This window comes from Silene latifolia, chromosome 2 (genome assembly GCF_048544455.1).
Source record: "Silene latifolia isolate original U9 population chromosome 2, ASM4854445v1, whole genome shotgun sequence".
Taxonomy (NCBI): Eukaryota; Viridiplantae; Streptophyta; class Magnoliopsida; order Caryophyllales; family Caryophyllaceae; genus Silene; species Silene latifolia.
Window position 1 is genome coordinate 176,540,889 of NC_133527.1, and position 26,629 is coordinate 176,567,517.

General features: G+C 40.1%; 2 protein-coding genes across 2 annotated transcripts; one reads left to right on the forward strand and one right to left on the reverse strand.

Moving 5' to 3' along the window:
• The first annotated feature begins 611 nt into the window (after positions 1-611).
• On the forward strand, positions 612-10,760 carry LOC141643449 (MICOS complex subunit MIC60, mitochondrial). The gene is made up of 13 exons (XM_074452619.1): positions 612-795; positions 1,100-1,148; positions 1,237-1,306; positions 1,637-2,338; positions 4,383-4,511; positions 4,597-4,731; positions 5,087-5,164; positions 7,038-7,130; positions 7,218-7,337; positions 7,865-7,942; positions 8,358-8,537; positions 9,903-10,004; positions 10,265-10,760. The coding sequence occupies exons 2-13, from the start codon at positions 1,138-1,140 to the stop codon at positions 10,496-10,498; spliced, it is 1,932 nt and encodes a 643-aa protein (XP_074308720.1). The 5' UTR covers positions 612-795; positions 1,100-1,137; the 3' UTR covers positions 10,499-10,760.
• A 14,167-nt stretch (positions 10,761-24,927) lies between these two features.
• LOC141641688 (uncharacterized) lies at positions 24,928-25,806 on the reverse strand. Its single transcript, XM_074450342.1, has 2 exons — positions 25,378-25,806; positions 24,928-25,295 (listed from the first exon to the last, which is right to left on the reverse strand). Exons 1-2 carry the CDS (start codon positions 25,804-25,806, stop codon positions 25,272-25,274), a joined length of 453 nt encoding a protein of 150 aa, XP_074306443.1. The 3' UTR covers positions 24,928-25,271.
• Between the last annotated feature and the right edge of the window lie 823 nt (positions 25,807-26,629).

Below are 26,629 nucleotides of genomic sequence, written 5' to 3' on the forward strand. Positions count from 1 at the left end.
TGCCGGAGACACGCCGGAGATGAGTGTGAGTGAAGAAATAAGAAGGGGAGTGAGGTTTGTTGTATCGCACTTGGGGTGTTTGAGAGGCGGAGATGGTGAATGGTGTGTGTTTTGTGGTAGAAAGTGACGGGAAATAGAAATTTGTTAAAAAAAAAAGGAATCTCAGGAAACACGCCATACATATTGGCGTGTTTCTTCTATAAGACACGCCATACGTAATGGCGGGTTCTCTTTCTTACCAAAAACACAGCCACTGGACTTGGGTTGGAAATTTGTGCTGCTAAAAAACGCCATACGTAATGGCGTGTTTCTTCAATAATACACGCCATACGTATTGGCGTGTTCCCTTTGTTTCTTTATGTTGCTACTGACTTTGGGTTTGAATTTTAGACTGATTAGGCGTGTTCTATGAACTAAACACGCCAATACGTATGGCGTGTTTAAACCCCATACAGGCTCGTCAAAACCGAACCTACGTGGACACCATTTCGATAAATATTTTCAAAATCGACCCAAAATAATAATTCTTTTATTTTTGAGCATTATTTCAAAAACGGATATTTCAAAATCACGTATCCGATACTTATTATCGGATAGGATATTTCGCTCCCATATCCGAGTAACAACATTCACGCTACACACGAAACACATCATTCTTCGATAGACGCTTCTGCATTCTCTCCTCTTCCCCTTTCTCCATTATCAAAAATCGACGAAAATCACATAAACCCTAGAAATTTCCAACAATCAAAGCCTTAGATCATCGACGAATCACATTCTTTCATCCCTAAACTGGTATTTCCTTAATCTTTTTTTCTCATTCTCTTCTCTTTTCTTTTCTAAGTTGAAATTTTGCTGTGTATTTGTATCTCTATGCATTCCCATTAATTCCTCGACGAGTAGCATTTAGCTTAATTTGCTAGTTTTTGCCCTAATTTTGAATTAGGTAATTTAAGAGTTATGGTTGAGGTTGAGGGATTGTGCAATAATCCGTTTTAGTTTTAATTCTGAAGAGAAAAGAGGAGAATTTTCGTTACCAAAATGTATTTTTACTTGTAAGATTGCCGTGATTAGTGATTTGTTGTTCTTTTGTGATCAGGGTTGCGCTTTTTATGTGGCAAATTGTCCTATTTTTCGATGTTTCGAAGGTACATTGATACTTACTGTTCTCTTTCCCTCCATTATTGTTGCGATAGCTATTTGATTCCATATAAGTGAAAGAGGATATTTTTTCAGGTCCATTTTGGCGCTTTCACATCGCAGCAGATCGAGCATTAGGAGACTCCCAAAGCAGCCAACAACTCTGGCATGTCCCAATTTTCTTCTTTCGAGTTTTAGTTTAGTTTCTTTTGCTTGTTTGGATGATATTGTTTAAAGGGAAATTTCATGTCTGCTCTGTAGTATTTCGTTGATTTGAATTATCACGATCTGTTAATAGGCCGTGTAATCGTATATATGTGGCAAATTGGCAAGCCACACTTAAGATATTTAGTTTATATCTTTTTGTTGGCTGTCGTTACAAAAAGAAATTTTTGTTGTCAGCATTCAATAGCATGTTTGTCTGTGTGTGTAGCACAGTTGAAGTGTTCTGTAAGTCTCATTTGTTGATGTCAGTATCATTCTTCAATTTTAGCAGACATCTCCATCATTATGCTTCCGGAGAGATTTTTCGTCGGTTCCACCTGGTCCTGGTCCAACAAACAAGCCATCTGGAAGCGGTGGTAACTTTTCTAAAATTCTCGTTGGAAGTGCTGCAATTGGTGCTTGTTTTGCTGCAGCATACTCTGGAGGTTATCTGAATGATATACTGGGCAAAAAGCAGCAGGATGCCATTAAATCTGGCAACACAAGCTTGGACAAGTTACCAAAACAAGATGGAAGCTTACAGGAATCACATAATCACAAAGAGCCCTTACCTGAGCATACTAATGAAGACTCACAGTTTGTTGATTCTCATGTTGAAGAAACCAAGGATCTGAATGAAAGCCAGTCCGCTGTGGACCCTCATGTTGATTCTAGCAATCTGAAACCTACGATTGCGTCACAAGTCAAGGTGAATGAGTTGCCTACAAGTTCTGATGATATAGAAGAAAAGAGAGAAGAGCTAGGAACTTTTAATGTGGGAGAAACAAGTAAACATGGAGATGAAAGTTTAGAAAAATCTTTTGAAGATACTGCTGCGAGTGCTGACAGGAGCAGTTCAGGAGAACAAGCTGGCCACGGGTTGTTTGATGCTAATGAAAAGCTTTCAACAACTACTGATGATGTTACTGCGCTCCAAGTAAGCAACATAAACAAAGATCAGCCATCGGAGCTCAAGTCTCAAATTGAACCCAAGGTACTTTTCCGTTTCTTTTAATTTGCAGTTCAGTTATTTGACTGAATACTGATACTTGATACTTCTCACGGGCTTTAAAAATTGTATCTTTTGTTTTATGTTTTGAACTCCCCCTATCCCATTTATATTACCGCAATCACGTTGGAAGTAAAAAAATGCTGATTTTGACCGCTAGTTTCTCAATATTAGCCTTTTGATGATGGTAATATGGAACTAGTATTTGTTTGAATAAATTAAATATGAGAAATTTATGTCGTATACATATATGTAGTGGAATTAAAGGTTAAAGTTGATATTAGTTGACAAATAAATTTTAATAGGAACAGTAAATGTGGGTTCAATTAGCGATGTTTTGCGAACTTGCTTAATTCCTTCTAGGGAATTTGGGTTTCCTACTTCAACGTGTTCTGTGATGTTTATTAAAAAAAAGCGCTTGTGGTAAGGATTTTTCTGACCCCTTCAAGCGACATCATTCAGGCATCCTGGTAATGTTGTGTATTAAATGTTTTTTGGACTTGCATTTCTGGTCCATGTGATTTCCAATGATCATTTTGGAGATTTGTAAATACTATAATATGAGAGCATTAAGTGCCCAGGATCAAGGATGGTGATGGAGTTAGGTTGGCAATGAAGACATTTTTGGGTGCCCACTGCCGAATAGGTCCAGTTAGTGAGAGCTATCCCCTAGTGTTAAGTGATTCTCCCTCCAATTTTTTGAAATGGCCTATTTACTAAAGCTGCTTTGCACAAATACAAAGAAATGTATATGGGTGTGAGATGATGGATGGCGGATCTTACCATCAAAACATTGAAATTGGCAATAATACATGCTCAAAATAGAAATAAAACAATCTCAACAATAGACCAAAAGTAGAAATGGGGCAATTCCTGGCATTCACTTGATACACACCACTTTCCTTTTTCAGCTCATTCACGGGATTCATACCATTGATGACCCAAATACCCTCATCATATTACTGCCCCTCCTCTTTATTCATACTTTTCCCCATCATCTTTTCCCATCCCAGTCCACCGCACACAAATAGCGCCACCATACACCAAGCACCAACACCACACCCAAATCAGCTGCTCACCACCAGACCACCACGTCCTCACCACCTCCAGATCCGCCACCACCCCTCCACCAAACCCCATCATTCTTCTCACAGTCCTCGGACCAACCACCTTCTCGCCAATCACCACTCTCCTCACCGGTCTCTCCACCTCCTCCACACACCCAAAGCATAGCCTTTCTCGACCACCCAAAGCCACCTCAACAACCCGAACAAAATCCCACCCCTCCCCCTAAACACCACTTTCGACAGTCAAAAACCGCACCCTCCCTCGAAATCTCTAGATTTAGAATTTAGAATTTCCGAGGGTAGGGGAGACGGTTTCCTTAGTGGATGGGGGTTTTTGGCACTCGAAAGTGGTGTATTAGGGGTGAGGGGCTTTCTGGAGAACGTCGACAATGGAGTTACTGTGATGGTCATGGGAAGAGGAAAGGAAGCAACGGTCAGGGGTGGGCAGGTTAGGTCTGGAGATGGTGGTGGAATTTTGTGGTGGTGGTCGGAGGTGAGGGAGTGGGTCCGTCGCCGCTGCAGATGGAGAAGGTCGACAATGGAGTTACGGGGTCATGGGAAGAGGAAAGAAAGCAACGGTCAGGGGTGGGCGGGTTAGGTCTGGAGATGGTGGAATTTGTGGTGGTGGTCGGAGGTGAGGAAGTGGGTCCGTTGCCACTGCAGATGAGGAACTCGCCGCAGAGGGTGAATGATATAAGGTGGGAATGAGTTGATGGGTTAATAGAAGGGGAGGGTGTTTTGGTGAATACTACTTATTGACCGACTTGTCTTAATATTTGTGCCAAAACCAAATGCTATGTTTCTAATGAATGAGAGGGATTATTATTTAGGCATTGCGCCTTATCCTTTTTTTAGTAGCCCCCTCCCTTCCTCTCTTTTCTATTGCAATTAAATGATTCATTATTTAAAAAGACGGGATGCTCTTGGCATTTGAGCTTGAAGTTGAAAGCATCTTTCTGCAGGATTTGTCAGGTCATGAACGAGGACAATCTCCTTCCCTTTTGAGCACTTACTCTTTGAATAACGAGGCTGATGAGAGAGACTCAATTTCAAGCGAACATGATATCAAACAGTCTTCTGTGAAGGAAGAGGTAAATATGTAAGGGGAGTTCTATCACTCTATTTATACCTTCAATTGGGAAGTTTCATTAATTTTATTGTATTTCGTGATTCCAGATTTCACATCGTGCGTTTGAAGATAAAGGTGATGGAAAATTAATCGTGGATTTCCTACAAGCCATTCATGCTGCCGAACAAAGGCAAGCTGAGCTGGATGCGCTGGTCCTTGCGGAAGAAAAGAGGGCTATGAAGGTGATATCTGTCGCTTAAAACAATTGTGATAAAAATTTCTTAAGAATAGGCAGAACTTAGGGGTAAGATCCTCAAAGTGATAGTATGAGGATTGAAAGTTGTACTTTGTAGGGTGATTCATTCTGCTTTAAAGTTTCTAGTTACCCACCCCAAACCTTGTAGCTAACAACCTCCTACCATTGGATCATTGTACTACTAATCAAGGTTTTTTTTGCTTAGACCATGTTTGAATGTTAGAACATCTAATACAATTTTTTAAGCGATAATATGTTTGGTTGTGTTATGGATGAAAGGTATAATTGTTTTGTTCAATTGATTTCCTAACTGTTCTTCCAACTTTTTATGTAAAATATAGGACAAGTATGAGAAGGAGCTAAAGGATGCAAGGGCAAGGGAACTTATGTATGCTGAAGAAGCAGCCATGTTAGAAAAGGTTGGTAGTATATGCAATCTGTTCTCCTTACTGCTGCGCTGATTGTGTCCTATTGGATTACTTTTTTGCTTCCATGTATTTGTCCTAAGACTAGCAGATGGTTGTCTGCCTCTAACCTACTAAGGTATATGATGTATGCACTCACTTTTTTTTCGTTCTGAAATCTATCACGTAGCAACAAGTTATATACTTTCTCATTGATATTTTCCCCTTGTTTCATACCAATATTCAAACACATTTCCTTACATGTCTGTACGCCAAAACCATAATTATTACCCATGTCCAATTTTACCAGTCCTGATTACTTCTCGCATTCTTAAAGGTCAGCATTCTCCTACAGACCTTGACAATCAACTTTTATCAAATAGACGTCCTTCCATTGTTGATTTGGGATGTATAGTATTCCTTTCAATTAGACCTGTCAAACGGGTCGGGCGGGTCGGGTCCCAGGTTGGGTCATACGGGTCGGGTCAGAATACGGGTCGGGTCAAATACGGGTCGGGTCAGATACGGGTCGGGTCATACGGGTCACGGGTCGGGTTAGGGTCAGAATACGGGTCAAGAAATAATTTTTAACGCCTTTTTTAAATGATTTTTTTAATTTAAAAAATATATTTTTAAAAATTAAAATATGTTTAAAATTATTATTTTAGTCATATTCATCATATACAATAATTATATTGATATAATTATTAAAATAAATTTTTTTTAATAATTATTTTATTATTAAATATTATAAAAGTTATATGAAATTGACTTTTTAGTTGAATTTTTAATTTTAAGTAATAAAAAAATAATTTTTTAACTATATTTTCAAATATAATATATAAATAATAATATTTTTAATAAAATTCATGATTTTCCCTTGACCCAACGGGTCGACCCGTTCGGGTCGGGTCTCGACCCTAAAATAACGGGTCATTTCGGGTTCGGGTCAAACGGGTCGCGGGTCGAAAAAACCGGGTTTATAACCCTGAAAAACGGGTCGGGTCGGGTTTCGGGTCGGGTCGAGTTTTGACAGGTCTACTTTCAATCGATCAGCTGCTGGACCCAGATCACATTTGGAACTTTTGCTCTGTTTTTTGTTGTGTTATATGTTAACATTTCTCGAACTGAATTACGGAAATGGTTGAAGTACTATGGCGTTCACACTCCACCATTACTCTGATTTATAGGATGGTGTCGTTGCAAGTCACATGCATATTGTTTTATTGTGAGCAAACCTTATTACCATCTTAGCCAGAGTCTACTAACAGCAGGAATCAGCTTGTTAAACGGTCATCCAAATTTTGACCTTGTAGTATATAATCTTGTTTCCTACTGAGAACTGAGAAGTAAAGACTTGCTATTCTTTGGTTTTGGCTTACTATTGTTATTATAGAATAAGGCTAAATGACTTGATTTTTTTTATATTATGAAGCACTAGTCATTTCATGCAATTCCCGACGTAATTTTCGCCATGGACCATCCTGAATTTGCCTCTAGTGTTGTTAAAACGTGTGTAGGAGTGTAGGACCGTCTACATTCGACCCTCTTTACACCACTATTCACGGGAGCCCTTGAGGCAGTTTTGTTGTTGTGAGGGAAGTGGTTACACGTCACAGACTTTTGTATGTTACCCGTAGGATTATACTTGGATAATAGCTGTCAATAGCTTAGGTCCTTGGTTCTGCATCGACCAAGATGGTTTTCTTTTCCCCTTTAGACTAAAGTAGAGATCAGGATGTTTTATTTAGGCTGTTAAATTCGCTCCTGTAGCTAGATTGAAAGTTGCGTAGTTTCGGTTATATTGGGTATACAATTTGGAAATTTGCGTTGAATTTTTTTTGTTTCTTGAAGTCTGTTATAATACGTGATACTTTCTTGACTTTAGGAGATAAAGAAAGAAAGAGCAAAAGCAGCTGCAGCTTTGAAATCTCTTCAAGAAAGGGCTGAGGAGAGGCTGAAGACGGCACTTGAAGAAAAGGTAAATTTCATCTCTGCTTGACCTAACTCATTTTATTCCCGCTTTTATTTGAGTTCATATCCTGAGGCTAGTTATTTATTGTTGCAGGAAAGAGAAGTAGAGTTAAAGCTGAAAGAACTAGAGGACTTTGCAAAAGCTGAACTAGCTGCATCTATTGCACGCGAAAAGGCAGCACAGATTGAGAGGATGGCTGAAGCAAATCTGAATGTATGAAATTAGTTTATGCCTTCGAAATGCTTTTGATTTAGTATTCGACTAGTTGCATCATTAACTTTTGGACTTACCTATTATCTGAAGTTGGTCCTCTGTGTGCTTGTGAAAAGGATAAATTGTTTATATGGTCTAATCCTCTTAAAGAAGCTTATATTGAATTTCTTTCATTACTGGGAACCGAGTATCAATTTTGTAATTACTGGGGCCTGAAGGCAAAAATTTGAAATTGATCTACTCGCTGTAAAGAAGCATAGTGTGCAATGAGTTAACAAATGTCAGCAAGTTAACTGATATAATCACTGAGCGGTAGTACTCTGTCTAAAGCCTATCAATACTAAAACTGATATGGTCATTGCATTTCTTACTGCATGCACAACAATTCTGTTGCTGATATTTAGCTCAACAGCATAAAATGTTTTTGAACTCCCTACATTATGCGGTCTTGGTGAGTGGTGACTTATTTCTGTGTCACGGGGTCTTTTGGTGAAGCTGCTAAGCATAAACGCAATTTTTTTTTGCAGATAAATGCTCTGTGCATGGCATTTTATGCACGATCTGAAGAGGCGCGTCAAACTCACTCCATTCACAAGCTTGCTTTGGTAATTGTGCCAACCATTCTTTCTTGCTACTCCATTCCATTTATTATTCATAAAGTCATCTTTTGACTTTGGCTGTCAAACATTATCAACTTCGATATTTTATCACAATATATAGTAGTTGCAGTTTTTGAAAAAATGAAAAAAATATAATTTTTTTTTAAATTGGGAATTGCTTATTTTACCTTCTACTTCTTTGGTTTGAGAAATTAATGATCAAAGTTGAGATTAATTGATCACCAAAGTCAAATGGAGACAATAAAATTGGAGTGCAGGTAGTGCTTCGTACCCAAATACTGCTTTTCTTCGCTCTGTTGAAATTGCAGGGATCAGTTTTAACTTACTCCTTTTTCCGTTCCCGGAGGTCTCGTGTCCCATTGATCCTTGCGACCTTACATGTTTGGTTTGATGTTTACAGGGTGCACTTGCGTTGGAAGATGCTCTGTCAAATGGGTTGCCAGTGCAGGCAGAGTTAAATGCTCTTGGTGTGTATATAGAGGATGTTGACAAAGACTCTTTACTGCAGTTGGCTGTATCATCTCTCCCTGAAGATGTTCGACTTCATGGCACAGATAGTGTTCTCAACTTAAATCAGAAGGCAAGTTTATTTTAGACGTACTGACCATCAAGTCTTTTACTAATTTACTATCCTACTATGTGAATCTCCCATGAGGCCATGAGTTGTGCTGTGCTGCTATATGTTTGGACACTTGTACACCCTTTCATCACCCATTTGTTTAAGTGTTCCGTTTTGGCCCGTCTGAACTTTCAGCCATTGCTTGCGTTCTTAACTTCTTATGTTTCCTATTTTGGTAAGCGTTTCAAAATATGTTTCTTTCACATTTTGTATGTTGTACCCATGTGACTAGAAGACCCTACCATTGTTACACTCTAACCTACTCGTTATAACTACCACTTCCCCACTTGCATGTCTCAAATTTATACCGAATTATCGATGATAAAATAGAGCAAATACCTATTTTCACGTTAGTATTTGCCGTGCAGATGGTAACATGGCAAATAGGTCATGTCAGTTTGAGTCGGATCATTTTGGGTGTACCACATATTTCGAGGGTCAGGTTGCGTCATTTTGAGTTTTGGGTCCGTTTTAGATGTGCTGCTATATGGCCATTTTATGTACGGGATACATATGGCCAAGTCACTTCGAGTGGGCCAATAGTTAAAACTTAAAAGAGGTGAATTAATAATAGAAGTTGGACTAAAAATGAGTTTTCAGCAAAATTCCTGTTTATAAAGGAGTGTCTAACAATGTTCCTTTTATTTTAATGTCGATAATATTAAGAGTGATTTTAAAGCAGACATTTTGGAATCTGAATCATGTCAATCACGGGTCAGGTGGTTTTTGGTCGGGTCAATTTCGAGTACAAAAAAGCATGGTTCATGTCAAGGACTTATTCGGGTATTGGGGCCAGACTTATCTAATCAGGTCATTTGGGGTTAGTTTTGCTAGGTTTAGTGGAACAAACCCTAGCATGTTGCTGCGGCTGCCTGCTGCTGCTGTTTGATTGATTGATTGATAGCCTAAAATCACGGCTTTTCTAGTAAAAAATACAAACGGGAAATTTTGCATTTATGAGCATTAATACAATACATTTTAGTATGCTATTGCTCACCGTTCTTAATTGCCATAAATTGACTCTTGAGTCTTGATATTTGATTGCTCAATGATGCTTGGATTTGTAATTCAAATCATTCCTGTTTTCCTTTGCTTATATGATTGTTTGTCGACCTTGCTGTACTGATCATGTAGCTTCTGTACACTAGGGTACATGTATATAAATCTCTCTGAAATGTCACCCAACAACACACAATTTGTCCATCCGTTTGATTGTACAGTATCTTGCTAATAGTTTCTGTACTTTGCCTCTGTTTCTCGGTTTATTTTTTTCCAATTCTATTGTTCACCTGATCATACTTCCCTCTTTATCTATTATTTTCACAGTTCAATGCACTAAAAGGGTCACTTCGGCACTTCAGCTTAATATCACCAGATGGTGGCGGTATCTTGACACACTCCTTGGCTCGTGTAGCTTCCTTTTTGAAGGTACCTTCAACTGAAAGTAAAGCATAGTGCAAACACTTCTATGAGACATTGAGACGGTTTTACATGTGAAACACCGAAACCATCCGATTAACCATAATAATTGACCGAGGAAAACACAAGTACTTGGGTTTGCCTCACATGTAAAACCGTCTCAAAAGGAAAGATAAGAGGAGGTTTTTTTTGCTATCAGTGTTCTTTTTGTCGTTGGATTCAGGAAATAGATTGTAGTCTCAACTTAATTTCCGATATCAAACTTTTAGGTAAAAAACGCCGATCAATCCGGTGACGGTATCGAGTCCGTCATAAACAAGGTTGAGGGACTCTTAGCGGCAGGGAAACTTGTGGAAGCGGCTGATGTTCTCGAGGATGGTGTTAAAGGCAGCAAAGCCACTGAAGTTGTAAGCGACTGGTTGAGGAGGGTCCGGAATCGAGCCATTGCTGAGCAAGCTCTGGTGCTCCTTCAGTCGTATGCGACCTCGATGAGCCTTACTTGAAACTTCCGACACTTAATTTTAGCACACAACCACAATTTTAGGCCTGGTCCCCCTTCGCCCCTTTTATCCTTTCGAATGAGTATCGGCCGAAAATTTTAGAATAAACGAAGCTAATGGTTGATTCATCGACCAGGCATCATTTTGAATGTCAGTAAATTGCGATCGGTTGATATAAGAGAGTGGTCAGTTTTGATATTGCCGAACACTGATGTTTTACTGGTTTGACTCGATATAATGGGAAGAGAACATAGTTTTTAGACCCTGGGCGTTTCTCTCATATTTATTCATCTTGGTGTCCCAAACATGGCTGTATAGTTGTGTACATCTGATACGTTTTCGATGCTGATGTCTAAAGACAATAATGTTGGCGTGTCACAACCCCTGTAAAACTTGGGCTGATTTCTGGTAAATGACTTGGTTCGTCAAATGTATCATGTCTTGTATAGAGTAATGTGTGTGTGGCAAATTTTTAGCGTGCGGGTGGTTGATATTCGTAAGTCATACCTAAGTGGTTATATTGCCACGGTTATGAACGCCTGGGACTCGGTTGTTTGGAAAAGCAAGGGAATGAACTAATGCAATTGCGAATTCTGTGGCACAATCCTTTTGGCTCTTCGTAGCAAGTCTTGTTCCTCTCCTTAGTGCTAGCCGTTTCTCCTCCATTTCCACTACCTTTTCTCTAAATACTCCCTATATTTCAGTCATTTGTTGTCCTTTTTCATTTTTGGGTGTCTTAATCATTTGTTGTTATTTCTATTTTAAGAATGAATTTGATCATTCACATTCAATTTATTCCACGTGTCATTTAGTAATTGACCCCTTCCCCTTTCCTTGGTCTTTGTGCCAAACCAAAGGACAACAAATGACCGGGACGGAGGGAGTATAATTTAATTACCTGACTTGATAATCAATTGACCTAATGTTAGGTATGCTCTTAATCAACACCGAGATATTAATTGGGTATTGGGCAACACTAAATTGTTAGTTGATGCGAGGTGTAACAAAAATACAGTTGGTCTTTCTTCAAACGGGCTATTTGATCTGAAATAATCTGACGGATTATTTTAGAGTCAAATGTACTACTTTTGGAAAATAAGTTACCATAAGCTGTAATAGTAGTTGGACTATTGTGGTTACATTTGACCATAAAATGATCATAAAATCCAATCTTTTTGGTAAGACGGAAATAGTTCATCTGAAACAAGATATTTTTTTTTGACAAAAATAGGATGGTTTAGGTACTTTAGGTTCATAGTCTGCACCCACCTGAAAGGGCCCACACCTGTAACAACAGCAGACAACCTGGGAATAGCCGGCGAGGCAGACCCAAGCCAGCTCTTACACACTTTACTCGTACTACGCGGCTAACCACTCGTACTTGCACCGTTTGATCGTTTTAAAATCTAATCCGGACCATTAAAAAAAAATGGAAGGAAATGGAGAGGAGAAGAAATGGAGAGAATCTAAATTGCCTAATATCCATGCCAACTAAACCTTCTTATATTTAGACTTGCCCTTGGGAGTTTTTTTTTTTTTTTTTTTTTTTTTTTTTTTTTTTTTGGCAACAGTAGAGAAAGGGATTACAATCTCATGGCCCGAGAAGCCAGGCCATGTGCTACAACATTAAGGTTCCTTGAAATATACGAAAAACTTAGACAATGAAAATAAGCATAAAACCCCATGAGATCCTGCAGAATACCTCTGACAACATGGTGCACTCCTGCCAAACCTGCAAGCTGACATATTAGTGGTAAACAATCAGACACCACCTCTAGATGAAGGAAACCTTTCCCGACAGCCCACTGGATAACCTCAAAGATACCGAGAGCCTCCGCGTGCAAAGCTGACTCTGCTGTAATCTTCCTGCTCCCGTGAGCAAATCTGACCCCCGCTTCATCGAAAGCCACCCACCCAATCCCGGCTTCCAAGTTTTTAGACCACCCTGCGTCAACCTTGACCCGGATTTGTCTACACGGATCCCTCCGCCCAACCACATACACAGGAAACCCATCCTTGATAGACCTCATCTCGGTGCCATCCATTGAAAGCATCCCCTGACCTTTCACCTTATCACTGCGTTCCGTCTCCTTCATCATAGCTTGTATATACATTTCCACATTATTATCGACGGACTCCAGAAGGATACGCGGCATAACCCTCCCCCCCTTGAATACCACATTGTTGCGGGCAGTCCAAAGACCCCATAGCGTCGCCAAGAAGACAAGAACTCTCCTTTCCCCACCCTCCATCTTCTCCAAAAACCGGATCCAATTTACAATCCAATCACAAAGCGGTACCATAGTCACCCCTTCAACCCGAATACCTAAGACCGTCCCCGCCCAAACCCTAGCAGACAAAGCACAATCCCTAAAGATGTGTTCAATCGTCTCACAATAAGGTTGATCCCCAAGACACATTTGACAAGTATGGCTTCCATCAATCGATCGCTTCTGAAACTCAAAACCCACTGGAAGAGTGTTTGTAATGATCTTCCAGATCAAAATTTTCCATAATTTCGGCCCAGGTAAGTTCCATAATCGGGATTTACAGAAGCCCCTCCCTGTCATCGTGATCCTAGATTTATCTTTTAACGTCCCCTTTTTTTCAAAAAACTCCATGAAGGCAAGACCGTACCCACTTTTCACCGAGTAAACACCATCGCTCGTAAGAGGCCAAAAAACTTCATCCTGCTTCCTCGACACACATAACGTAGATGCAATAATCCGCTCCGCATCCTGTGCCTTAAAAAGTGTACGTACCAACGGGGCATTCCAAGTAAAATCGCTATTCCATAAATCGCGAACTTGAAGGCTCTCCAGAAAGAGAAAAGCAGAATCCAGTAAACGATCCTGTGGTTCAGGTGATTTCCCATTTACCCACTTCGCATTCCACACATTGAGCTCAGATTCCAAGCCCGGTTTCCAACCAATATTCTCCATGATCAGCTCCAGACCATATGTAATACTTTTAATCCCCCAAGAGCAACCAGTACCCTGCTTAGGGCGGGTTCCATCAACAAAAATATTAGTGCCAAAGATTTTTCGCCGGAAAATCCTACTGAAATAGGAATCATCCCCTGAAACCAATCTCCACCCGTTCTTGGCTAGCAGCGCCTTATTAAGGCACCCCACATTCCTTATGCCCAATCCCCCCGAACTCTTAGGAAGACTGAGGAAATTCTTACTGCACCAATGTAGTTTCTTCCCCAATTTACACCCAGCCCACCAAAATTGTGCCAACAAAGTATTGAGCTTCGATGACACACTTACCGGAATTTTGAAAACCGATAGAAATTAATTAGAAAGGTTTGATAGGACTGACGAAATTAGGGTTAACCTACCAGCAGGCGATAAGAAAATTCCGTTCCATGAAGAGATACGTTTTGAGACATAATCAAGAAGTGAATCAAAAATCCCCTTCTTTGACTCTTTAAATTCTGCAGGGATACCCAAATACTTTCCAATACCCTTTGTTGCTTGTACACTAAGTACCCTCATAGTCTCTTGAGCCTTTGCTAGAGTCGTACTTGGGCTGAAGAGAATGCCAGATTTGTCCAAATTCAATTTCTGCCCAGATGCATCACAATAATCATCCAGAATCCTTTTTAAGGTAAAAGCCGCACGCCCGCTATCTTGGAAGAAAAAGACCGAATCATCAGCAAAGAATAAGTGAGTGATTGGTCTCTCCTGTTGACATAACGTGATCCCTTTCAACAGCCCCCCCTCCTTTGCATTTTCAACCTGCCCTCCTAGCACCTCCATGCATAGAATGAACAGGAAAGGAGATAAGGGATCTCCCTGTCGCAAACCACAGCGCGGTTGAAAGCGGGGTAATGGAGAGCCATTAAGCAAGACTTCATAGGACACCGTGGTAACACAATTCATAATGAGAAGCACCAGTTTTTGTGGAAACCCAAACCGAAGGAGAACCGCCTCCAAAAAATCCCACTTGATTCTGTCATAAGCCTTACTCATATCTGCCTTAAATGCACACCGTCCATGCTTTCCTTTCTTGTGACTCACAATACGATGAATAGTCTCATGGGCAAGAAGAATGTTATCGCTAATATGACGTCCCGGAATGAAAGCATTTTGAGCATCACTCACCAACTCCCCCATAACTCTTGCCACTCTATTCGTTATACATTTAGACACAATACGCATCAAGACATTACACAGACTGATGGGCCTATAATCCGAAACCCCTTCTGGATTATCAGTCTTTGGAATAAGAGTGATAAAGGTTCGATTCAATTCTCGTAAGACCCGTCCCGAATTCAAAATAGAGAGCACAGCCTTAGTAATCTCTTTCTTCACCAGCGACCAACATTTCTGAAAGAAACACGCAGGAATACCATCTGGTCCCGGCGATTTAAAAGCACCCATCTGGAAGACTGCACCTCGTACCTCCTTAGCCGTAAACGGCTTCATAAGGTAGTCTGCATCATCATTCGAAACCTTCCTGTTTATCGAAGAGAGAATCCGATCAAAAGAATTCGCAGATCTCCACAACATCCCCCCCTCCTGGTTGTCATTACTAACATCATATAATGCCTTAAAATTCCGTTGGAACTCCGAGGCGACAAGATTTTGATCCTACATCCATGTCCCATCCTCCCCTCTGATGCCATGAATATAATTCCTTCCCTTCCTCCCCTTAACCCAATTGAAAAAGAACTTTGTACAAGTATCTCCATCCACCATCCACCGCATCTTAGCCCGTTGTTTCCAAAAAATCGCAGTTGCTCTCGCAAAAGCCTTTACCTCCTCATTTGTCCTTGTATACAAGTCATCCCCCCCACCCATGACATCGGTATTTAGACCATCTTCCAATTTTCCATCTAAATCATCCCATACCTTCCTCCATTCACTCTTCTTATCCAAAGCCCACTTCTTAGCCGTATTCCTCACCCTAGCTAGTTTTCGAGTTACTCGATATGCCGGAGAACCCACCACCGCAAGATTCCAGGCCAATCGAATCCCCTGCATACACTCCTCATGATCCAAAACCCAAGCATCCATTTTATATGGTCTTTTCCCCCCACTCTCTGTAAGGTGTAAATCAAGTTCAATTGGGGCATGATCCGAAATTTGAACAGGATAATGTTTGATACCCGTGTTTGGGAAAAAGATAAGCCAATCCTTTGAGGCCAATGCTTTATCAAGCCTCTCATAAACTCTCATGACCCCCGTACGATTGTTACACCAAGTGTATCTCGGTCCCTTGAAAGGAATATCAATTAAATCGTTCCTTAGTTTCCAGTTTATAAACTCATTTGCCCCCCTAATAGGATTTTGACTACAACTCCATTTATCCAAAAAACAGTCCACCTGATTGAAGTCACCAATGATAAGGTACGGATATGTACAAGTCTCCATCCATTCCTCCAATTCACTCAAAACAGCAGAACGTAAATTTAACTCTGGGGCACCATAAAAAAGCACAAGATACCATAAGAGACCATCATACTTCCTTACCAAAAGCACCATAAAATTCTTACACGCCCTTACAAGGGTCATTTTTGCCTCTTTTTTCCATCCTACCCACAACCCACCAGATGCCCCTACCGCATCCACTCCAAAAAACTTCACAAAACCTAGAGATCTAAACATAGGGAAAACTTTATTTGCATTACATTTGGTCTCTATTAAGAAAAGGAAATCATAATACGTACTACCTAATAACGCTCTTATCTTTGGAATTGTAGGGGCGAGCGTATTATTGAGACCCCTACAATTCCATACCAAGCCCATCATGGCGACACAGGAGGTTGTGCAGGCCCAACCTCCGCAAAGCCAGTAAAGTCCGTAGCCTCAGTCCCAGCAGCAACTCCATTAACGGAGTAAGAAGAAGATGAATCACTTAAATCAATCATAACAATATCAGGGACACTCACCCTGAAACCATAACGTTGACACTCCTTTCTTCCAGACAAGATACCTTCACCAGCACAACTCCTCTTTGCCAACTGCCTCAGATACTCCTTAGCATTTTCCAGAGATTCCTTTGCCTGCTCAGGCACGATATACTCCACCACATCAGTGTTGCATTTCCTTTTCCTGGCCATCCTAATCTCCTCCCTATGAGTGAACTGCATCTCAGAAACATGATATGTATCAGCCAACCCCATGAAGCCATCTGAGATATTACCAGAAGAAACCTCAGCAAAAAGTCTAGCTTTGTTTCCAACTGCAGGAATGTCAAACAGCTTATCAAACCCTTTCTTGCTTCCTTCACCCTTCTCCAGCTTACCTTCTGCCCTAGTCCCAGCATTCTGGAAAACCATTTCCAACGGCTGCAGCGTGGAAGACTCAGCTTGCATCTCTTTACCCTTACGCTCAATACCCGCAGATTTTAGAGAAAGAGGGACCACCTCCGCAAAACCATGCTCCCCAGTCCCCTCCAAATCCTCCTCTGCCAGAGCAGCAGTTATACCTGTATTCCCCATAGCCACGACATTTGGGACTACAACAGCTTCAGTCCCAACCTCCTCTGAAGAGGTAATAACAATAACAGCATCAGTAAACCTGTCCTCAGAAGATTCCGCATAAAACTCATCCTCAGCTTCAGCATTTTCAATCCACACATTACTAGGAGCCTCTGACATATCAGAATCAGAATCGCTAATAATAATCACCTCATTCTGATTCATCGCCCCTTGAGCAGCTACAACGTTGTGATGTTGGTCATTAAGATTTGTACCTTCCACAATATGATGTACAGACCCATCAGGGTAATGGTACCTAATGGGAATCCCACTGGCAGGAGGATCAAAAAACTGATTAAAACCCCTTATCTCATCATCCCATCGTGCCCATTGCTCATTTCCTTCCACCCTGTCACTAATAGCCTCCTGGATTCGTAAATCTCTATCAAGAACCCCACTCACAGTACCATCACCAGCGTACAAGACATACGGGTCATTTTCCTGCAGCTGCCTTAACAAATCACTCGACTGCCTATTAAAACCCTCCCCCTGATTACCAAAGTCTTCCTCAGCACTGTGATACCTTTCTTGATGCTCATCTTCCTCATCCAACCATCCCCCGGCACCTGGGATCACACCTCTTGTATTCTGATCATCAGCATTGTGCATAACTGCATCCTGTACTGGCAAAGCAGGGGCAATGATATCGACAGAAGCTTGTGATCCTGCCACCTCCCCCATCATCCCTTGAGGTTCACCCATTACCACATCCCCCTGTCCTCCCACTTGACCATCCCCTACTCCCCCTCCATTCACTCCTTGTCCACTCCGAAAAACGACCGGTCCTGCAAAAGGTTGTGCAGTGACTGCAAACCTCATGCCAGGGGTGACCCTTCCACCAGCAGTAATACCTAGATCATAATCAACATGTCTTTCAGGTGATTCCCTCCTACTGCTCTGCCCAGCTCTAGACCTATTATTCCCAACACTAACTCTGGGTGAAAGAAATTTTGTAGTAGTAGGCATCGCCCTGAGATCCAGATTAAACATGGTATGGGTACTGTGTGCCTGAAAAACCGCAAACCCCTTCTCCACGGACCTATCCAACATCCTCTCAATACCCGACACAACTGACACCAAACTCTCCCTACATTGGGATCCCTTGTGTCCTATTTTCCCACACTTAACACAGTATTTGAAGACATTTTCATACCTGAACTGAACCCACAGCAAGTGACCCGTTTCCATAGCCAAAAAGAATCCCGGCATTAAAGGTTCATTCAACTTAAGACATACCCTAAGCCTTAGGTAATCATGTTCAGGCACAAAGCTAAACGGTTCCACCTGGAACTGATGACTGAGCAGTTTACCCGCAACCTGGGCCACATGCATATTGAGATACTCAAAGGGCAGGCCACACACCCTCACCCATACCTCCGCAAAAAGAAACCTGACAGTACGAGGTACCGTATCAGCGTACCACCTAGCCAACACCATCACAGCCCCATCCACAGTCACCATTGTTTTCGCAAGAAGCCCTTGCAAGTCTTCCTCATCCTGACAATGAAGGACATACACTTCCCCCATCTTGAAAGCTGTAATCTTCCCATTTGAACTCCAATTCTTAGAAATAATGTCATTCAATTTCTCAGCTTCAAAAAGACGATAGTCCACCATGAAACCCAGGACACAGTTGCCCCAAAACTCCCTTGACTTTCCTAATTCAGCTGGATCCACATTGATGACTCCACCCGTCCTCGGATAGCGCCAGACATTAGCATGAAGTGGATTCATAGGGTTGAAAGCAGCATCGGGTTGAGGTTGATGAGCATACTGGTTATGATGTTGATAATTCTGAGAGTTCCCACTACCCTCTCCCTCAAAACCCTGATTAAATCTTCCAAACTGATGCTCGAAATCCATAGTAGAACTTTTGTTATCTGGATTATTTGATTGAGATGTGGTTGTTTTAATTCTCTTTGTTTTTGAGCTTTTTAAGGAGATGAAGTGTGATGACTGTGAATGCAAACCCACAGCCATAATGATCTGCTTAAATAGGGAAAAAAAATAGAGAAACTGAGACGTCAATCCCAATTGACACCTCAAAGCAAATATGGGGAATCGAAGAGAAGGAACTAAAGCAGACAGACCACCAATTAAATGTGTTGCAGAAATAATAATTGGGATATTAAAGAAGGATTTGCACGAGAAGAAGCTCAAAGATCAGCTAACAGAAGAAGTAAAGAAAGAGGCGCCAATTAAATGAGCTAAATCATAATGATTAGGAATAGGTAGGAATGTAGAGTAGCTTGAATTAATTAAATTGGGAAAAACCCCCAATTGCAGAAAGAGGAATTAGGGTTAAAACGCCCAATTGTAGCCACTGTAGCTCAATCATCATGAGTAGGTAGCTTGATATTAATACGTAAAGGATATTACCCTATGATCCCAGCCCAATCCCCTACAAGCTTCAAGACCTGACAACACTCTTTGGGAAGGGAAAAGGAAGGAATTTGCAGAGATTATAGAAGAAAATCTGCGAAAAAAGCTCTCGGAACGAGAGAAGAAAGCTCTCTCCTTTTTTTAGAGAGAGAAATGTCCGTACAATAATAATTGATTGAAAGGATGAATTAGATGAAGGCCCTTGGGAGTAAGTCTCTTATTATATGGTTTTACAGTTTTACAGTTATTGTAAAATCATATACCAAATATTTGTCCTCATTATCATAAAATAATGGTGACTGGTGGAAGTTATGTTAGCTTGGGACATTTACGTAAAATATTACTTGATTTTACAATAACACGGATGTAAAATCGTTTTTATACAAAAATGACTTACTTTTAAACTTATGTATTAACGGTTAATTTTGTAGTTAACCGACTAACTTTTGATGTAGTTTCTAATTTTTTTTTTTTTTATTAAACATGTTATGTTTAAATACTGTCTGACGTCTGACCTTTTATTGATGAACTTATATCTTCTACAAGGAGTCACTGTTCACTAATCATATAGATAGTCGTTTAAAAATTTGTTTGAACAAATATTTTGCAACAAAGCTAGCTTAGTCACATTACAATAATCCCTACTTTTTTGTTTCGACTCGACGGCAATCCAACAACACATTCATCTTGTGTATGGAATATCGGACCGCGGATATGTCTACAAAAGATCTTTATTAAAAAGCTTATTTCAAGATTAAAAATGTAGGGAAAGGTTAAAGCTTGTAGTGGTAGCAGATAGCACAAGTTTGATGAGAGGGACATCGCCTTTTACATATTATCAACGGTTTTTCTAACATGTGTCCAATAAGCACATGTTAAGATACCAATTACGGAAGTATTTACAACAATATATCACGAGAAATTGAAATATGAACTCATGATTACCATTTGTTAGATCCTTCTTTAATTGACATCTTATTAGGCACGTGTTAGAAAAACCCGAACGGATAAAACACGGCCTAATTTATACGGAGTATTTTATTAATTTATAGTATGCTTAGTTGTTGTGGTAATTGCTAAGCAGGATTGTTATAAGACGAAAGAAAAGAATCTTAGTTTGTTGCATCGAACTTTCCCTCCAATTTTAAAACTATGTTTTTTAAGGTATAAAACTCAGCTGCCTCCTTCTTGTACCATCATTGCTCGACCAAATCGACAAAACCCGTAAATATATAAGGTTTTGTACATTCGTAAGTGTTGGAAGTACTAACTTTATTACGGTACTCGTACTGGTAGCTTGTGCTGTCCTCCGTCCACTTGCGTCTACCCGACGGGTACAATAAACCCGATATTCTTCACACCCCAAAACCACTTGCACACTTAGTGATGGTAGCTTTACGTATCTAGTTTGTAGCTATATTGTAGTATGTAATATATTAATTTATTTTTCTGTGTGAATTCACAAACAATCAATCTCCTTATATAGTGTAACAATACATCAGTTACAAGGAGTAAATCAAGGGATTAATTGTCATTATTGGCTGGAATAATGGAGTCATTAAGGAGAAATATTTACAGCCTTAATAACTAATATTATGGTTGTAAATATCAATATTTGTAACAGCTCTTTTAGCATTCAAATTTCAATACTCTCACTCAGCCAACACAACCAATTTAATCCTCCCACTTGGTCACACAACCAAGTTTACTACAATAACAAACTTAACATAGTTCATACAGGAAATGGGGCGTGCGACCAAACAGTAACAAGTAATGTTATATTAAGTTACCATCAAACTAACATAACACTGTCAATAATAACGATTCCCCAAATCATTCGAACAACACTGCTAGCATACAATATCCCTTTTATGCTATTCACATATATGTAGTTATATACTAAATATAACCGCCGGCCGGGCTAATAATATAGTGAAGTTGAATTGATCATTCCTTAGATACTAATGAAAAATCATCTCAACTTGACTGCTTTCCTAATATGCTTTGTAAGCCAAAACCTTTGTCGACTCTTGAAAAAACACATTAAAGTAGCAACATCAAATTTTGATTTTTTTGACACAGTTCTAAGTCAAAGGGCTTCGTTCCAAAACGACCACTAAGGCCTATAAGGATCACACAGTGACAAGGTAGGGAAAATAATTGTCACTCCTAAACTGTCGCTAAACACACATAGTATGACATATGTGTCACAACATAGCTCCCACTATGATAGGGCATGCCACTTTTCTATGTTGTGCGAATACTAAGTCTAGATACTACCTAAGTATCTAACTCAAGCCACTCGATCGACATACTCAATGTGCAATCCGACACTTGATATTCGGTTTAAAGCTCTAGTATGAAAGACATGTTTTTCATACTCGACTCTTGCATATCTATTTAGAGTCTCATCTTATACACAATAAGGCGACTTGGTCAATACTCAATAAGTATAATAAAGTTGTATCGTTGCACACACAAAAAGACAACGAAACTCAGTCTCATCTTGCATGCTTCACTAGCATCAAGGCGATTACCTGTGTGACTAGGTCAATCAAAAGCTTGGTGACATTACTCGCGTGCCTAAAAAATGCAACATATGCTCAAGAATATATGAAAAGAAGATATATTATTCCAGAAAATATTCCAATCATGTCCATAATTCAAAACATGTCAAAAAACAACAAGATTACAAGACTTTAAACTAAAACCTTCGTAAGCCCATGTTCTTAACATGAGTCCGGAACAAATCTCGTTTAATAGGTTTAGTTAAAGGATCAGCAATCATTAGAGTTGTTGATATATGCTCGATAGTAATTTATTTATTACTTATAGCGTCTCGAACAAAATGATAACGCCTCTTAATATGCTTGGTTTTTCTATGAAATTTCGGATCCTGGGCAAATTGCTTAGCAGCAGTATTGTCACAATGCATTACCACAGGTTCATTAACTTTAGGAGTAAGATTGAGGTCCTGTAGAAAACTCCTTAGCCACATCGCTTCTTGAACGGCAAGTCTAATAGCGACATACTCTGCTTCCATAGTTGATAAAGCAACACAATCTTGTTTCTTACTGCACCAGGATATTGCACCTCCACCAAGGATAAAAGCATATCCTGAGGTTGATTTAGACTCATCTAAATCACCTCCCCAATCAGAATCCGAGTATCCTTTCAACCTTAAGTCCCCACCTTGATAACAAAGAACTAAGTCACTTGTACCACGAAGGTAACGCAAGATTCTCTTGACTCCTTGCCAATGCGCAGGGCCTGGGTTACTTTGATAACGACTCACCAAACCAACCGCAGAGATGTCGGGCCGAGTACATAACATGGCATACATCAAACTACCTATGGCATTAGCATAAGGAACATTGCTCATTTGTTTCTTTTCTGTATCTGTTTTAGGACATTGGTCTAAGCTTAAGGAATGGTCCTTGTCAACAGGAGTATCAACGGGTTTGGATTTATCCATTCGAAAACGTTCTAATACCTTCTTAATGTATGTCTCTTGACACAAACCAAGTAGTTTCTTAGCACGGTTTCTTTTAATTTCCACTCCTAGAACAAATCTAGCTTCACCCATATCCTTCATCTCAAAAACAGAGGATAGCCACTGCTTAGCGGCGTTGATCATTTCCATGTTGTTACCAGCTAGAAGTATGTCATCAACATATAAAGAGAGAAACATAATCCCTTCTTTAGCTTTCTTTACATACACACAATGATCTTCATCAGCCATATAGAAGCCAAAAGCAGTAATGGCCTCATGGAATCTGAAGTACCATCGCCTAGAAGATTGCTTTAGACCATATATAGATCTTTGAAGACGACACACTTTATCATCTTGACCATTTGAGACAAACCCAATAGGTTGATCCATGTAGATCTCTTCCTCAAGTGTTCCATTGAGAAAAGCAGTCTTTACGTCCATTTGGAACAGCTCTAAGTCCAAATGGGCAACTAGGGCTAGCAGGAGGCGAATAGAGGCAAATCTCACCACAGGAGAAAATGTCTCATCATAGTCAACACCCTCAATTTGGGTGAAACCTTTCGCCACTAGTCGGGCCTTGAACTTGTCAATTGACCCATCCGCTTTACATTTCACCTTGAAAACCCATTTGTTCCCAATTGACTTACGGTTAGGCGGAAGATCAACAAGTTCCCAAACCTTATTACTTGCCATTGAGTCCATCTCATCTCTCATAGCATCCATCCATTCTTGACTATTTGGTGAATCCATAGCTTCTTTAAAAGAAGTAGGCTCATTGATCTCGGGAAGGGTGCAATGAAAAGCTCGCTTTTCGATATCAAAGAATCGTTTAGGAACTCTCCCGCGTTCACTTCTTCGCTCATCAACATTACTTGCTTCACCAAGTGAAGTATCTCTCCCACTATCTACTAAAGAAGTGGAATTCGGAACTTGAGAACTAGTCTCTTGTTCCACACTTGAAAATTGAGGACGAATCTCATTTTCAAGTTGATCTTCATTAGCAAGTAAGTTCTCATCCCTTGGAATCGTAGGACTATTCCTATCATTTCCTTCATTGGTAGGATTTAAACTATCTAAGGTGATACTAGAAGGCCTAAATTCCTCCCTTTCACCTAAAGATAGTTCTTGTAACTCATACAAGTCGAGATCGGTCTTGATTTCACCAATACTTGGGAACTCATCCTCAAGAAAATTGACATTACGTGAATCAATTTCGGTCATGCCACCATTCGGATGCTCACCAAACATCACATACTCTTTCGAGCGTTCGGGATATCTAATGAACACCATTTTGGTTGCTCTTGGACCAAGCTTGCCATGTTTGTGAGTCGGGTTATGCACATAGCCTACCGAACCCCATGGGCGTAAATGGTCCAAAGAAGGCTTTCTATTATTCCACAACTCATATGGAGTAACGGGTACACTCTTACTTGTTACACGATTAAGGATATAGGTTGCCGTAAGCAACGCGTCTCCCCAATAACTAATAGGTAAGTTGGCTTGTGCCATCATAGACCTAACCATATCAAGTAAGGTACGATTCCTTCTTTCCGCAACACCATTTTGTTGTGGAGTATAAGGAATTGTGAGTTGTCTACGTATACCCTTTTCCCCACAAAACCCTTCGAACATATCTGAAAGGTATTCGCGACCACGATCAGTTCGAAGTGTCTTAACTTTTCGTTCCAAATGGTTCTCAACTTCCGTAACAAAATGTTTGAACGTATCAAGCGCTTCATAACGGTGAGACAACAAATACACGTAACCAAAACGCGAATAGTCATCGATAAAAGTGAGGAAATTTGTAGCACCATGACGAGCCTTCACATTTAAAGGCCCACAAATGTCAGAATGAATCAACTCTAAGGGAGTTGAAGCTCGAGAAGCCTTACTAAAAGGTTTCTTGCTGGCTTTTCCTGCTAGACAAGGCTCACATATGGGCAACTTAACCCTTGTAAGCTTATCTAATAGACCTTCTTTGGCTAGTCTATTCATTCTTTCTTGGCCTATATGACCAAGTCTAGCATGCCATTTAACAGATTCAGAATCGACATCAAAACGAGAAACTAAAGCAAACGACGAATTATCATAAGAATCATCCAAATCAAGTACAAAGAAACCATTGTTCAAAATACCACGACCAAACAAATCGTCATGATATAAAATGTCCAAACTACTTGAAGTGAAATTGAAAACAAAACCAAGTTTCAACAAACTAATAACTGAAACTAAACAACATTGGACTCCAGGCGCATAAAGAGCATCATGTAGAAGCAACACATTGCCACCACGGAGTTTTATTTGGTAAGTTCCTACTCCCAAGACGTCTTCCGTACTGCCATTGCCAAGCATGACAGTTTGTGAACCCACCGGAAAGCGATGAAAGTCCACGAATCCGTCTCTATCACGAACTATGTGCTTGCTTGCTCCCGAATCTACAATCCAATTAGGAAGAGAGTTAGCAACTAATGCATGAGAACAAACAAATAATTCATGACTATGAATCAAGAAAGGTACCTTCTTTGGCTCGGAACAATCACGAGCAAAATGTCCCTTCTTTCCACAGTTGTAGCACTTCACACGTGCCACATTTGTCTCTTTACAGCCTTTTGCCTTGTGTTGTTTTTGGACACCACCACGTGGTCCAGGAGTTTGATTAGGGCGACGACCCTTTGGCTTTTTCCCTTTGTTGTTCTTGGACGTACCTTGAACAGCAAGAGCAACAGCAGGAGTGGAAGGACTTAGCGCCTTTTGGCGCTCTACTTCCATTTCGACATGCTTAGCTAGCTCAGCAAATGTCTTCACATTCTCACTATGAGCTATGAGGAGTTTAAAATTCTTCCACTCTTCAGTGTTAGAAGGTAGAGAGCGAAGCACATTCACTATCTGTTCCTCATCGGCACTTCTCGCCCGCCAGACCTTTAGATCACGTATCATGGCACTCATAATGCGTAGATGCTCGGTGACATTTTGTTTAGGATTAATAGTATAATCCATCCACTTTAGGTTCAAAGCACGGAGCCTCGTCGCTGATGTCTGACCAAATGTGACCTTAAGCTTGTCCCACATGTCCTTAGCAGTGGGACATGTCTCAAACTCTCCAATGAGATCATTATGCATGCAAAACAACATAGTAAAGCGTGCAGAACAATCTTTTCTGAACCAAACATTGTGGAGCTCCAAGTCCTCAAAATACTTGTCATCATCTTTGCCAATAGGATCCGTAGGTTCCTTTGGCTTGGCAACAGTAGTGGTCAAGGTATCCAAAACCTCGCGCTCATTAAGAAGATACTGAATCTTCCTATGCCACATATCGTAGTTAGTCCCATCAAGTTTCTCGGTAGTGGACAGGTCACCAATCATATTTTTAGCCATCTACAAGCATATATTTCAATAAATGGACATTAGGCACGACTCGAAAAATTAAATTACCAAAGAAAATCTATCATTTATATCTCATGTTCGAAAAAATCGCTAGGCTCATAATCATCACACAAGGACATAAACTATAAAATTCTAAAAAAAAAATTTAATTTTAACTACTTCAAATTTATTATGAAACATGATCATTTAAATAAATTTGAGCCAAACAAATTAGCATTGTACAATATTTATAATATTACTAAAATATTAAATGTATGTAAAACAAAATTACATAATTATTGTAATCTCAAGTGAAACATATCCACGATGATAAAAGTGATGACATACAAAACTAATTCGTATTAAAGTAAATATACGTACACGCAACAATTAAAAAAAAAAACAG